The sequence below is a fragment of the Lagenorhynchus albirostris genome, chromosome X, assembly GCF_949774975.1.
Source record: "Lagenorhynchus albirostris chromosome X, mLagAlb1.1, whole genome shotgun sequence".
Lineage (NCBI taxonomy): Eukaryota > Metazoa > Chordata > Mammalia > Artiodactyla > Delphinidae > Lagenorhynchus > Lagenorhynchus albirostris.
In genome coordinates, this window is record NC_083116.1 from 36,259,573 (window position 1) to 36,276,082 (window position 16,510).

The following is a 16,510-nucleotide window of genomic DNA, read 5'->3' on the forward strand; positions in this document are numbered from 1 at the left end:
CCTGTGTAAAGTAGTTATCACACACAAGATACAATCTCTCATGCTCCGTGGTGTTTATTCTGTTTCAGTCTACTTTAAATGCTTAACTTCCTAAGTTCTTTTCCCCATTAAGTATTGCTTTTAGATATTTTGGGTTTTTTTAATTTCCATATACATGTTCTTTATAAAAGACATTGGATGGGCATTTGCAAATGAAAAATTAGAGTCCCAGATTTTGAAGGAATAGTTTTATTCTGTCTACTAAAAGTCTGATTTCTTCCATCTTCAGGCATCTGTCCTAAACACAGTGGGGTTGTCAAGTAGCAATCCCTCCCATCTTTGACACAGATACTTCCCTGCAATACCAACCCCCAAAGAGGATGTTTCCTGGGGCAGGTAAGGAACAGGGAGAGTACAGATGATTCTGTATCTGCTCTACCTCTTATGAGGGCTCTTGAGAACATATACTCAACAGTGCCTAAAATTCATAGAATGTTAAATCTGGAAGAGACAATAACAAGTTATCAAGACTGGCAGACTACTTCCTGGTCCCTGAAAGTGTTGTGTACTTTTACATCTTATTATGGAGTGCCTGGCAAAATGCAGGCCACGAGCGCCTGGCAAAATGCAGCTTATCCTCTAGCACCCTACCCTCTGAGTGAATCATCCCTTCATCAGTCATAGCACAGCCTAATAAGAAACTGTGTATAATTTCTCCCACTATGTGTTTGAATGCCCTCCAACACATTTCATAGTGTAGTGTTTAATGGTGTTCTTTTTTTATTTACTCTGCAAATTTTGAATGTTTGCTTGAATAGACAGGATTATAGTAAGAATGGCGTACATATCTATTTTAGTGGGATAAACAAGAGGATTGAAGGTAAAATACTTGTAAATGACTTCCATGTTTTTGATAGGAAATGAATTCACTCATACTTTTAGGTTTCCACTCAAGTCACTGAGGAAGAGAATATACAACTTAGTTCTGTGTTATTGAGAAACCATCAATGGAATTTTAAAGACATGTTATATATATATATGTTACAGTACAATTCACTTTGTTCTGAATCTGCCAAGGGACCTGTCTTACACACAGCTCTATTCTATAGGCATTGCTATGGGCAAGGATTGACCTCTTACTGTCCATTTACTGGGTGCTGACGTTGACTCTACCAAATCAGAAGGTGAAAAATGAAGAGGTGAAATTCATCTTTAAAGATAACGTGTGTGAATTTTAGGATACTAGTATTTGTATGAGTAATAGAAGAATTGGTGAGAAAGTGATCCCATCTAATACTTATCTTCCTGATCAACTACTAGTCAGGAGCAATTAGAGATAAATTTCAGCTGGAGCATTAGAATCTTGTCTCAGGTTATAAGATAGTATATATGATGTAGAAAGCAAAACAAAAACAAAAAACCCTGGAATTTACCTTTTGCTTTTTATTTTAGGGCCTTTAGTGTCGGTCATCCAGCATGTGAATACTAACATTGACAAAACTTGGCCTTGTACTTAGTCATCTTTTTCAATGCCTCTGGGCATTTGGCTCTTGGAAGGAGGTAATTCTTAGTACTGTTCCCTGGTTTGCATTATTTATTTGGGAACCTGTCTGCCATTGTGGTTACTTGTCAGAACACAGCATAATTTAAATGTTCAAGGTGGGTGATTGAAGTACTTGAACTTTTTCCCCAACTGCTGATGACTGATTAGAGAGTACTTTAAATAAAAAATGTGTTCTCCAACTTAACAGCATATTATAAGAGATATATGACATATGGTATATCCCCCCCAAATTTTAATTTTTAGAAAGCAGAAATGTATTATATTTTACCAATAATACTGTGAATACTCATATTAACAGGAACCATCCCCAACTGTAGGGTATTAATCTTTTTACAAAATGTCCTAAAATGTATAAATTAATTTATTTCATAAAATCTGACAAAGTTGCTTCAGTTTAGAAACGAATTGCTTTTAAACGTAACCATTAATTGAGACTATCAGTGCTTTGCTGCAGAATCCAGACATCTACTATATTAAACTTCATTTAAAACTATATTACCCTTCTTAAAACAACAACAGTCAAAACAACTAAATTATTTTCTTGTTGCCATTTTATTATAATTGATATTTTGATGTTTGATGATTGTATTTGTTGGCAATAATTTTATCTGAAAATTAAGATAAACTTTCTGGTTTCAGAGTATTACTTTGTTAATATTTGCTGTTGTCCTTCACCTCTCCAAACCCTACTCGTTCTTCTAGGCCAAGCTGAAGATGAACAAACTCACTGAAATTTTCTCCTATCCCAGCAGCTTAATTTATGGCATTTTGGACATGGCTTATAGCACTTACTTCCTTTTGCCTTGTGTTAGTTAGCTGTGAACATGCCCTCCTCCTGTACGTTAGTTAGCTGTGAACATGCCCTCCTCCTGTACTGGCTCCCAGAGAGCAAAGACTATGTTTTAGGCAACTGCGTATCTCCAGTAGCACCTTTCACAGTGCTTTGTACACCCCCCCCCATACATTCAGTAAGTATTTATTAAATCTGTTTATTTTTTCCCCTGATTTTCTAGACTAGACTTAGGAATCAATCAGTGACTTGAGGTTTAAATGAGGAATGAGGTAGTAATGGCTCTGTAGTCAAGATTGGCCAGGTTTGAGTTCCTACTTCATGATGTATTAACTGTGGGACTGCCTCATCTGTAAGATAGGAATGTTAGTAATAGTATCAGCCTCCTAGAGTTGTTGATGAGGATTAACATAGATAATCTGTTAAAACCATTTATTGGGCTTTCTGACATATAGAATACATTCAATACAGCATAGCTATAATTGTTGCTAAATGCAGTCCTACTGGGCTACATGCTAAGCCCCCGAGGGCCTGTCTTCTGGTCTTTATAGCTCAGGCACCTAAGCTTGATATAGTAAATATTCAACAAATATTTCTTTTAATTGAATTGATTGATTTACCCTATTTTTATCTTCCATTACAGCCCACTGTTTGTAACATGGAAGATTGGTCGAGACAAAAGATTGCGTGGATGCATAGGTACTTTTTCTGCCATGAATTTGCATTCAGGACTCAGGGAGTACACACTTACCAGGTGAAGACCAATTTTTGTTACCTCTGCTTCTACATTTAAAAAAAAAAAGAAAAAAACTTAAGAAACTTGAACCTGATACTTTAACTCCTTTTTCTTTCCTGAACTGTCAACATTCTTGACTTCTTTCATGTCAGACTTTTTTCTTCTCTTTGACCATTGGCCTTGTCTCTGATAAAATGTTATTGATATATATTATCATAACATAAAATACTGTGATTACGTGTATTCTGCCATAGATGTCTTAAAGTGTTTTTTTTTTCTTTCAGTGGCCATCTTATTTTGTATAACTTGAAAATCAATGACCAAATATCTATGGGTTACTTAAATGTATTATTTCCATAATAATAGTCATTGTGTCTTCTTTGTTAGACTTTAAAAAAATTGTTGATGTCTATTCCATCTCACACATTTTGTTACACTTTTATGTACTTTTGGAATTGAAGGGAGAACCTAAGAAGAAAGTGATGCAACAGCCTGGCAGCATAATCATTCACATTCACACTTTACCCAGAATTAATTGCAGCTTACTTATTTTGTTTCATCCAACACAAGGACAAAGTAATGAATGCCTCATTACAGTTGTTAAGACTTTGTTCTTAATTTCTGAACTCACAAAAAGCTATCTAGCATGCCATCAGATTTTTTTGGTTCAAGTTTAGATTTCTAACAAATTGTGTTCCAAAATTATTTCAAAAGAGGAAAATTCCTTAAATAATAAGCTATTAGCAAAGGAATTTCCTGTTTTTGTTCATATTTCAGGGTGATTATCTGATACAGTTTCTATAGTTGTAATATGCACAGTGTCTGTCCAACAAGAAATTGGTCCCTGCTGACTATTGGTACTTGTGGCAAGTTGCTCAATCTCCAATAGATAAAGTAGTAATTATAGTACTTTGTTCTACATACTTAATAGGAGTATTAGGGAGATGTCAGGGGAATGAAGTAATAATCAGTCACTGCTTTGCTTCAGGATTAATGTTGTGGAAGATTCATTATTTTACTATAGAATTGCACAAATGCTGCTCATAGCACCAGTTAATAAAATGCTGGCAACTGAGTTTAGTATTCTTATATTTGAAGACGTAGCTCACAGCTACAGGATTTTCTTAGCTTACACTGAAGCCCAGAAAGAAAAGGAAAGGCTTGGAGGGTCATGTTCATTCTTAGATTTTCACAGGTATTAGAAATGGGGTGTTTGGACTTGATTAAATAATAATTAGGCAGAAAGGGGGTTGAAACACACATTCTGGAAATAACTACAACTTACTAAAGATAGTACAGTTATAAGTCTAGGCGTGTTAGATTTTTTTTTCCCTGACACGAAGTACCATGGACTCATTTTGGGACTTTAGCAAATTCTGCCACGACAGGTGCATATGAAATTACATTTTAAATAGCTAATCAAAGGCAATTTATTATATATTTCCTAAAATAAGTTGTTATGAGGAATACCACTTCCTTGGTATTGCTTGAAAAAAGAGTTCTACGGCCAAATAAATTTTGGGAACACGAGTTAAACAAATTTAAACAGCTCTGCTCACTGCAGGGTTTCTCAGAACCTTTTATGTTAATAGTGTGGTGAATCTCTGAGGGATACGGAATGCAGCATTTCCCAGACTTCTTTGACTACAGAACCCTTTTATCCTCCCACCCTCGTGTCTTATGCCATTAGTGCTCCAAGGAACACATTTTCAGAAACAGAAGTATGTTATAAAATTTCCATTTTTCTTTATAGTTGGGGAGCCTGAATTGATAGTATAGAAAACCTTTGTACTTTCAAGTGAAATTGTGGCAGAAATCCCAGTATCAAATATTATATACTTTAGAAATCCTTAGTAGTAGTAACTATAGTAGCAATTTGTTTTTACTTAAAATATGAAATTCTTTTGCCTACATGGATAAAAAGGGGTGAAAATATCCAGTTTTTCTGGACTTGTGAATCTGTCTCCTAGGGCAATTACCAGAAGAATTATAGTATATTTTTTCTGACAATAATATGATTCTGAATGAATCATTCAAATAGTTGGACTTAGAAATTTGCCTACATTTGTATTTGTATTTGTACATATACAGGTGTAGTCTATGGCTCTTCCTGTTTACTTTTCAGCTTTTTCCCCCATGTTTCTCTACAATTTCCTGAAATTGTATACAGCACATTAGAGAGATATGTGTGTTTGTGTGTGTATATACACATATATGTACCTGGTCTTCTCATTTTTGTTTGGCTTCATTTCTTTTGCTTAATATGATAATAAGAATGAAGTTATTTGGAAGAGACGAACAAAGAAAACAAGCCTTAAAATATACAGTTGCTCTTTTTTCTGGATTCATTTTAGAGTCAAAACTGTGGCATCATTTAAAAAAGTTGCAGGATAATGTTTTTCAGTCCCATAGGGCACTTATCATTTCTACATGCTGTTGTTATTAGTGGTATTAATAGCTACCATTTACTAAGAAGTTACTACATGTCAGACACTGCAGAGGAGCCTTTATATGCATGGTCCTCACAACAACTCTTAGGTATTAATATCCACATTATAAAAATGAGGAAACTGAGATTTAGATAATTTAACTAGTACACCCGCTCACACATCTAGTTAGTGGTAGAAACAGGATTCAAACCCAGGCCATCTGACTGCAAAGTCCAAGCTCTTAACTACTACATTTAAGATAAGATAAAATAAAATTTTCTGAGAATATATGTTTTGTAGCTTCATGGTGAAAATAATGAACTTGAAAGCAGGTTCCTATAAATTGTTTAATCATGGGTCAATAATTCTTCAAAAATTCTAGTTAGCAGTTAAGACTGAAATTTTAGAACATTATTTTAAATTCCAGAAAAGCCATAGATGGGATCATAAAGAGTATATAACTCAGGGTTGCATAGACTAGTCAGAAGAAAATTGACTTGGATTAATACTGTAGAAAAGGATAATGCTTATTACAAAAATGTACTACTGTATGGTATGAAATTGTGTTCTTTGGCTACATGTAAATAATGGATTAGACTTCAAGAGGAATACAATTCTTCCGAACATAATAGTTGGTGATTCTTGGAGTCTGGTCTTAAAACCTATAAATCATAAAACTTATAAATGGAATCAAATGAACTTAGGGTATTTGGGATAAAAGGGAAGGAGAGAGCAAAACAAAAAATAAACAGTGAAATTAAAGACTCATCAGGTATAGGTGTCTTTTTAAAAAAAATTAGGATATCTGGTTACTCACTGTCTTCATTGTGACTAGATAGATTATTATTCAGTTTTCATAATGTTACCCAGCTATACTCTTTATTTTTTATTGTAAAATATGCATACCATAACATTTACCACTTTAACCAATTTTAAGTGTATAATTCTGTGGCCCTAAGTACATTCACATTGATGTGCAACCATCCACCATAAATCTCCAGAACTTTTTCATTTTCCCCAACTGAAACTCTGTACCCACTAAACACTAACTCCCCATTTCCCCTTCCCCCAGCCCGACAGCCATCCTTCTACTTTGTCTCTATGAATTTAACTCTTCTAGGTGCTTCACAAAAGTGGAATCATACAGTACGTGTCCTTTTGTGACTGGCTCATTTTCATTTGGCATAATGTCTTCAAGGTGCATCCGTGTTGTAGCATGCGTTAGAATTTCCTTCCTTTTTAAGGCTGAATAATATTCCACTGTATGTATCTACCACATTTTGTTTGTCCATTCATCCATGCATGGAAACTTGGGTGGCTTCTACTTTTTAACTATTGCACATAATGCTACTATGAACATGGGCACGCAAAAATCCGTATGAGTACCCTTTCTTTTTTAAAAAGCTAACCATTTTATAGAGGATAATGATCTAGTTTGTTTGTGGTCCCTTAATCTCTAAAACCTAAATGTAAAAAATGACCAGGTACTTTTTAAATGAAATGCCTATCCTGGATTAAGTTTTTATGTATAAATATACTGTTTTAAAATGAAAATACTTGTCATAGTCAAGTTTTATGTTCTCCTAATTGAAATTTCGATTTATTGTAGACTGGAATAAGACCTTATAAGTAGGCTGAGGATTTCTCCCAATTGTAAAAATACATAGTTTCTGTGTAGGTAGCAGGAAAACTTTGTGAGAATTACCACATTGAACTATTAAATAGACTATTATTTCCTTGACCTGAGTAAAAGCAGGAAAGATTATAGCAAATAAGAAGCAGGATGGAGAGCTCAGAATTATTGATAGAAGTTTATCCATGGTGAAATTAAAGTTCACAGATTAGTGTATTTATTAGTGGTCAAAACTTCAAGGTAGAAATATTCTTTGTCCCACTTGAAAAAGAATAATTTCTAGTACTCATCAAGCTAGTTGCATTAGTGGCTTTTACATGTTAGAAAGCAAAGACAAATTTGTTTCCTCTTTTTTAGTACTTAGATTATATAGTTTTATAAAGAGGAGAATTACAATTAATATAGACGAACACAAACATCTCAGTCAAAGAAAATTCCTTAAAATCTTGGTTAATAATTTTCCAGTGAAGTGTAGGTCTATTTTTCTCTTTTTTTTAAATATCTTTATTGGAGTATAATTGCTTTACAATGGTGTGTTAGTTTCTGCTTTATAACAGAGTGAATCAGTTATATATATACATATGTTCCCATATCTCTTCCTTCTTGCGTCTCCCTCCCTCCCACCCTCCCTATCCCACCCCTCTAGGTGGTCACAAAGCACCGAGCTGATCTCCCTGTGCTATGCGGCTGCTTCCCACTAGCTATCTACCTTACGTTTGGTAGTGTATATATGTCCACGCCACTCTCTCACTTTGTCACAGCTTACCCTTCCCCCTCCCCATATCCTCAAGTCCATTCTCTAGTAGGTCTGTGTCTTTATTCCCGTATTACCCCTAGGTTCTTCATGACCTTTTCTTAGATTCCCTGTATATGTGTTAGCATACGGTATTTGTTTTTCTTTTTCTGACTTACTTCACTCTGTGTGACAGACTCTAGGTCCATCCACCTCACTACAAATATCTCAATTTCGTTTCTTTTTATGGCTGAGTAATATTCCATTGTATTAGGTCTATTTCTTTATGTAAATTCAAGTTGATAGTACTTTTTCTAGAATATGTAAGTGATTGATAGATGTGTTCTTATTTCATCAAACAGGAATATGGCCTATCATCACGCTTAAAAGACTGTCTTTCCTTTCTTCCCCCTTTACTTGGTTGTTCTTAGCCGTCTTGGCAGTGAAATAATTATGCAGGTGCAGGCAGTGTCTGGAGCTTGATTCAGAACTATGCCACTTTGTTGCACTGCTTAATTCTGAGAAAATAGTAAGGGAGGTTTGTTCTTTCTAGGGAATAGGGTGACCACATAAAAGGTGATGTGTTTTTGTGTGTGTGTGTGGGTGTGTGTGTGTGGGTGTGTGTGTGTGGGTGTGTGTGTGTGGGTGTGTGTGTAGGGGGGGATGAGGGAGAGAGGATGATTGTTTGTTTACATGTTACAAATGTTCACTTACTATTAGGCTTTTGGGGATACTGCAAATAGCTAACAGACCTACTTTATTACTTTCAAAGGTCCTGGCTAGATTGGGTACTTTTGGGTAACTAGATTCATTGTAAACCAAGTTTGCTTTTATATTTTGGTGTTGTAATCTGGCATTTTTCTAAAGCAGTATGAGTTTAAAACCACTGAAAGCAGCATAATTATATTTTCCGCCTCAGGGCGGACTATTTTGTGATTATTCTTTTTCTTGATTATTTTAGGTAACTAGACTTGGCTCACTGTGAATAATTAGTTTAAGCCAGCTCCCCCTACTCCTCACGGTAATATCAGCCGGATTGATTTTTCTTATGAAAAGAAAAGCTGTACATGAGTCACTCACTTCTGACTGTACACTCTTGTCAGCGAAGCTCATTCTGGAGATGTTAAGGCCAGACTGTTTTTGGCAAGTGTCTGCGGCAAGGCTCCTGGCTAAAATATGCTTTTTGGAGAAAGAAATTAGATCTGTCAAAAACACTATGCAAAATTAATTATCTTAATTTACAATCTACATTTTGTTGCCTTTTACAAAAGGTGGCATGGCTTGAGTCCTAAAAGGTATACCTAATTCGTTAGTTTCAGTGTATAAATTACCAAATGAGAAATTAAGTGTTTGTCAGATTTCATAAGCATTTAATTTGAGGTGTAGTTTGGAACCTAGATTGTTACATGCCTCTTACTCGAAATTATCCATAGAATAGCACAGCTAAATATAATCTGTGGAGTCCTGGAATCTTGATTTTAGCCACTAGTTAATGCACTCCTTCATTATCCCGTGGTTGTGCTAATGTGCAGAGATGTGGCCAAAAACTGGCCAGGAGAAACCAAAGAGCAAGAACCATTCCCAGTATGGGTGATGACTCCTGAGTTACAGAGAATTATCTGAATTCATATAGCACCTACTGCCACAGAAATTAAGTGTAGTGAGTATATCAGATTCTAGTTCCTTATCACATCTTTCAGATTTTCAGAGTCTCTACTTGGAATCCCTATGCTGCTTTGATTAAGAGCCACAGGCACAATGCCTTTGGGTAGAAAATCAGAAAACGCCATCTGAAAAAGGTGAAGGTGTGAGAGAAGCTGAAAATGGGTTTTTGCCCTGTCAGAGCTCTTGGTTTCTGTGTTTCATAAGGAGAGGGTAAACTACAGGAAATTGACCCTATTCTTTTTTTTTTTTTAACATCTTTATTGGAGTATAATTGCTTTACAATGGTGCGCTAGTTTCCGCCCTACAACAAAATGAATCAGCTATATATACACATACTTTCCCATATCTCCTCCCTCTTGCGTCTCCCTCCCTCCCACCCTCCCCATCCCACCCCTCCAGGCGATCACAAAGCACCGAGCTGATCTCCCAGTGCTATGAGGCTGCGACCCTATTCTTACATCTAACTCTAAACCTTACCCCTTTGCTCTTTCTCCCTTTAATTATGTTTAAACAGTTCATCCTGTAAATCTAGTCTAAATTTTGCCTTAGGAGTTTATGATGTAGTAGGAGAGATAAGCTATATAAATAATTACAGTCCTAGGTAGAGAGTGGCTTTTGCCAAAAAGTCAGAGGTGGTGATAATGGATGAACAGATATTCTACATCTGTAATAAAAGCAGAAATGTATTTAAAGCAATTTATGAAATTATTTTATTTGGTCCATCCCTACTTCACTTTGAGTAAAAGCAGAACACTTTATACCACTTTTTGGTTTGTTTTTATCCTACGTGGACAAAAAAAAAGTCCAGATTACAGGGATGTGCGAAAATTATTATTATCAAAGTGACCACATACAAGGTATTGGGTGTTTTGAGAGATTTTACTAACACATATTTTGAAGGGAGGCGGAATGAACTTGCTATGGAAAAAAATAAAACCTCAGAAACAGAGTACCCACACACACACTCTTCACCAAAGAATATCTAGAACCAGTTGGATTATAGCCTGATGCTTGGCAAATGAAGAAAATTAAGAGTTAACAGTTTAGATTCCACTTTCCTCTTGTCCCATTAAAATAAATTCATATTTTGTGTCAGTCCAGTAAACTGATATCTACCTCCTTTCCTGACAATTATTGCTTGAGATATTCTTCATTTTTTCTGATGAAGGATGAAGTGGTAAAGATAAGTTAGAACACAAAATTGTATGAAATTATTATCATATTAGATGTGGTCTAAAATCATACCATAGGCATTTAACAATATATTTACTTTTGTCTGAACATTTAAAAAATAAATATTGGGTCTACTTATAAATGTCTGAAGTATTTGAGTCATTAGGGCCTGAACGAACAAGAGAACAGATTTGTATCTTAGTGTTCTGGAATAATAAGATGCTCACACCAATGTATGCTCAAGGCGGCTGTTCATTCTAGAATATCATGCAAATAATATACTCTTACCACTCTAGGGGACAATGTTGCTAGTAATTTGAGTACTCTAAAATAATTGAATGTTGAGGTTTTTGTGCAGCAATTTAATATTAAATTTTCAGCTATTATTTTATGAGCATGAGCAAATGCTTTTTAAAAGATTTCCTTAAAAGGCAAAAGAAACAGCCCTCCTCTGTGAACTTTGCCCTTCCCCAAAACTTTCAACTACCTCATACGTGGATATCCAAAGTAGTAGACTTTGGAAAACATTTCCTTTTCGTTATTGATAACAATTTGGTGTTCTTTAAAGCCTAAACACTTGTTAGCCCTTTATCTTGCATTATAAATATATTTGTCTTAGAAACAATTTCCAGATTTTTTTACATTCTCTCACTTTTTAAATAAAGAGTAAACATTCAGTATGTCTTGTTCTAAAGAGCTACATTTTCTGAGCTGCTTCTTGTTAACAAAGTAAATTAAAACACCCATACTATATAACAAATAAAGTAGGCATGGACAAATGGTAACTTAAAAAAAGTTCTACTGGAATAAGAATTTCATAGGTGCTAAGGATTTTTAAAGGTGAAAATTGGTATTTAACACCTTCTATTGAGAATGTAGCTCTAATTATTGTTAATATCAAATGTACATTTTTAGTATGTTTAAAATTTTAAAGTGAAGAGAGTACATTAGATTCATAAAGTATAGATTTACAGTTAGTCTCATGTTCAGAAAACTTTTCTATTAGTTTTACAATTTTACTTCAGCTCACGAAGCTATCTTGTAAATAATCGAAAGTATAGGCTTCATCATTCAAATTAGGTTAGCAGGTTATATCCCATATTTAAGCCTCATTTTTAACATTTATTCATTGACGTGCCAACTCTTGTGTCCTTTTAGTGGTGAAAGAGAAGATCAGAAAAAGCCATAAAATAAATCCTTCAGAAGCTTTAATTAAAGGGATTGCCCAGAACTCAACTTCCCGTTCCTACACCCGGCTACTTTCAGGACTGACTTATATGTTCCACAAAGCTGATTTAAAAGGTTACCACTTCACTAAAGATGGGAGGAAAGAGGATCTCTCTTAAAAATTCTTCAGGCTGGGCTTCCCTGGTGGTGCAGTGGTTGAGAGTCCGCCTGCCGATGCAGGGGACACGGGTTCGTGCCCCGGTCCGGGAAGATCCCACATGCCGCGGAGTGGCTGGGCCCGTGAGCCATGGCCACAGCCTGCGCGTCCGGAGCCTGTGCTCCGCAGCGGGAGAGGCCACAGCAGTGAGAGGCCTGCGTACCACAAAAAAAAAAAATTCTTCAGTCTGCTTTAAACCTAAGCCATTCTTCTAAGATGGCCTTCTGTTGCTCTTTGGCTAAGGGGGATTGATTTGCTTACCTAGGTAGGGAGACGGCTGCTAATAAGCCTTTTAAACGAGTGGAGCTGCATTGCAATATTATGAAGAGCAGTAAATAACCATACACTGTGGTTAGACTTCCACTGCTAATGAGGTCACAGGTTTAATCCCCATTTGGACCACTTCACTTTGTTTTGCTCTGACTCACAGCCTGCACCCTAGACCCTGGGCAGTGGATTATAAGGGGCCTCAGGTAAGAGCATGTGGATGGTCCAGTACCACACCCCAAACCTCAGCATTGTCTCAGCATATGAAACATGCTGCATTTGGAGTACCCCAAACTGAGCTGTCTCAGAAGTAGTTAATAGTAAGTTAAGTCTAATAATAATTGCTTTGAATCTCAAAGAAAACTAAGAGAATGTTAAAAATGTTAGTTTCTTTTGACAAGCTCTCTGAAGAGAGCCAATGTGACGTTGGAAAAAGAGCTCTTTGGAGTAGCGGTGGGACTGAGAACACAGGTTGGGTTTCAACAGGCCTGAAAATTGCTATGGACAAAAGGGGAGATCTCTGGTTGGATCCCTGGCCTCAGAGCAGCCTGGAGAAATTGTGTCTTAGTTCCTTTTTCCTGAATTTCCACCTCTAATAAAGAGTAGTGGCTAGGGATGGGAGTCATCCCAGATAACAGTGGATTTCAGCTAAAGCAACTCCTAAGCACTTCAGTGGTGAAAGGATGACTGTTAAATTCATAAGGTTATAAAGACATGTTATAAAATGTAATTGCTCTTTTTAAAAGACATTTTTTTGAAAAGGCTGCCTTTTAAGGTTGTCATCTCTGGTGTATTGAGATGTTCCTGTGCCTCATGTATCAGCTCACTAGGGTGTGTGTCTACTCTCTAAGCATCTGTGCCCTCCCATGCTGTTGCATCGTCCTCTTCATAGATTTTGTTACTGCTCAGAGCAGCTCAGTTACCCCATCAGCCAATATGGGCACAGACGTACCCACCGGCATGACTAAACTCTCCTCAGTTATTGTTAATCCTTATACCTGAGACAAGAAGCGCCCCCTCTGTCTACCCATCTTGTCTAGAGTAAAATTAGAGTCATTTCAAAGCCTGTATTTCACTCAGAATAAAGTTAATGTTCTAAAGTGCCACCATCCTTTGTCTGCCCCTGCCTCTCCCCGCCCCGTCTCCTATTCCCATCCTTCTTAAAAAGCACAGCATCAGAGACCCTAACCTCACACTCCAGCCATGTACAGTTATTCGCCACTTGCCAAGTGTAGTCTTTTGTGTCTCTCTGGCTTTGAACATTTTTTTTTCTCTGCCAACCACGCCTCTCTCCATTTCCAGCCAGTCAACTCCTACTCATCCTTCAAGACTCAGCTTGCTCATTACTTCCTCTGAGATTTCCTAGACACTCCCCAGCAAAGCTGGTCCGTCTCTGTGTTCTCATAGCACTTTGTTCAGGCCTCTATTATAACACTTAATATATTGGATTGTAATGATTAGCTTTACATGTTTGTCTCTCCCTTTTGAAATTGCTTTCAGCAGTAGTTTAGCAAGCCACATCAAAGCAAATCAACAGAAACCAGGCTCATGACTTTGTAGCAACTTTCCTCGATCCCGAGAACCATTTTTACTCTTTTCCCTTTCTGCCTACTTCTGTTAGCTTAGGTTTGTCAACTTCTCTTGCTGCCAGTGTGCTTGAGCTGGTAGGAGTTGCCGATGCTGATTGGTAGTGAGAGGGGTAGTTTAAGGCCACTTGGAGTTAGACTGAGCCAGGGGACAGTGTACCCAGTACACTTTAGAAAGCAGGTTAACATAAGGTCAATCTCTTGTTATAAGTGCTATAAGTGATTGAATTGATGCTCACCATGGAACCATATAGCTGGAAGACATCCTTAGAAGTCATCTTAGTCCAACCCCTATCAGGTACTTTAAAGTATCCCAAGAAATGAGCATCTAGCTTCTATCTGAATCTCTCCACTGACTTGGAACTCACTACCAGTTAAGTAGTCATTTCATTAACCAGCAGTGGTTAAACTTGCCCTCTGAGTAATGGCTGAGTCTTTAGAAGTTTAGGAGTGGTAAGATACACAGCTTTACTCCCATCCACCCACTCATAACAATTTTAACAATTTTAACTGGCCCCTTATTGAAACCTTTGAAGCTGCTGCCACTGCATCTTCTCTCACTGCCTACATTAGACTTCTGGAATTGGCTGGGCCAGAGAGTCCACAGATTCTGAGATAGAACTGGCACTAGAACTTTTAGTACCCCCAACAATTTATCACACAAAATTGTGTTGGAGTTAGAACACAGGTCCTCTGACATCACCAGGGAGACTGTCACTACAATTTCCACGATAGAAGGGATCCATAAAAGTATGTAAATTTATTTATTTTAGTTTTATGTTAAGAAGCATACGGTTTCAAGGCACCCTGTAATAAAATAATCATTTTGTAATGTAACATCTCACCGTCAAGTTATCTGCCTTGGGTCAAGTTTCTGGCATATTTCTGTAAAGTGAAGAATGCCCTTGGAGCTATTCAACCAAAACTACAGGTGTAGTAGGATATGTGTATTGAGAAGCCCGAAGCAAAACATATATATATATACACACACACACACACACACACACACACACACACACACACACACACACACACAACTCATATATATATGAAGTTTGCTCATATCTTAGATTTCCATTTTTTTTTTCCAAACATGCCTCCAACATACTACTAGTTATATTTCCTAAGCACAATAATAACTTCTATTTTTGTGGGTGTGCTGGACCTGTCCTAAGTATTTTATATAAGTTACCTCATTTAATCTTTTCAACAACGTGAAGTTGAAGGTATTTCACATATTACAGTTAGGGAAAACCGGGCCTTAGAGAGGTTGAGTGACTTGCTGAATGACAGCTAATATTTACATGACAGTACCTGAATTTGAACCTGATTCTGTCAAAGTCTGTGTTCCCAACCACATTGCTATACTGTTCCCCTCCAGTAACATCACTCCCGCTTCTCCCATGAAGGCTTCTTATAGCTGTTTGTTCTGCTAACTCAACTGGTATCCCCTGGTCTCAGCTCACAGGAAAAACAAACAAACATTGAATAACTTTTCATTCAGGGACTCAGTTTCTTAACTCAGGAATCCAGAAATCTCCCTTACACCCTCAGCCTATTCATTCCAGTCTTACTCAGCTTCTCCTGAGTTCTCTTTCCTTTTAGAATCCTGCAGTGCAATGTCTCCCTCATGTGCCTTTTTTCTTCACAGCTATCCTGTCAGTCCAGTTTGGTGGTCTGAACTCCCATAGTCCCATCAGAATTGATGAGTCTCTCAGGGATACACACTTCCCAAGCTTTGATCTCTCTGTGTGCAATTTTTGCATTTAATATCAGCGAGTTTCCATGGAATACTAGTTCAGCCTTTAGGTTTCTAGCCAGGCATAACCCACTGAAATCTACTGTGACCTTTCAGGGGCTCTGCTCTTCTCAACAGTCAGTCAAAAGGGAGACATCATTTCGGGGGTCAGAAATAAGTCTGTTCCTTGGAAATTATAATTAAGGAAACATATTCCAAATATCTAGGTGATTCAGGCCAAATTTATTGCCTTAGTTTTCATTTTTACAACTTGAGTTCCTTAGGGCAACTTATAAAACAAGAAACAGCTATATAAATGAAGGACAAATATATCCATGATGGACATTTTTCTTATAGTAATAAAAAAGGAATTTCAGGAAAGAATTGTATGTATTTGGTCATGGACTATGTCAGTTTTACCAAACTTAGATTTCTTACAATCATAGGGTTTAAAAAAATAAAACGATCCAGTTTTTGTCTCTCTCTTACTGTAGCTGGGATTCAGGGATCTGAGTATTTGGAAGACAGGGAAGATTTTTTAAATGTATTTTTTAAAATCGTATGCAAGTCTTTTATGGGTGCATTATCTTTTTTAAATTTTGAGGTGAATGGTAATAAAAACTTTAGAACCACAGGCTTTGTGAATATCTTCTGTTTTTGCCCCTGATCCGTTTAAAAATTTTTCTATGTCTAAAACAAGTAATACATCGTTGGAAGTCTATTTTCAGGAGGGTTATTTTAAAATCTGACAGGAAAATACCTTTCAAAATTTATATTCATATACTGCCTGTTAATTATTGTAAACTTAATAGCAGTGTTGGTTGGTACATTGT

The 16,510-nt window shown here is 36.7% G+C and overlaps 1 protein-coding gene across 2 annotated transcripts in view; it reads left to right on the forward strand.

Annotated features, from left to right (window-relative positions):
* The window catches only part of AMMECR1 (AMMECR nuclear protein 1), a 106,631-nt gene that overhangs the window by 46,925 nt on the left and 43,196 nt on the right, over positions 1 to 16,510 (forward strand). Inside the window, exon 2 of one of the 2 annotated variants that reach the window (XM_060138355.1) lies at positions 2,977 to 3,087. The exons of the other annotated variant lie outside the window; for it this stretch is intronic. Coding sequence (XP_059994338.1) covers positions 2,977 to 3,087 — 111 coding nt within the window. The remainder of the gene's footprint in view (positions 1 to 2,976; positions 3,088 to 16,510) is intronic. 2 annotated transcript variants of the gene reach the window in all.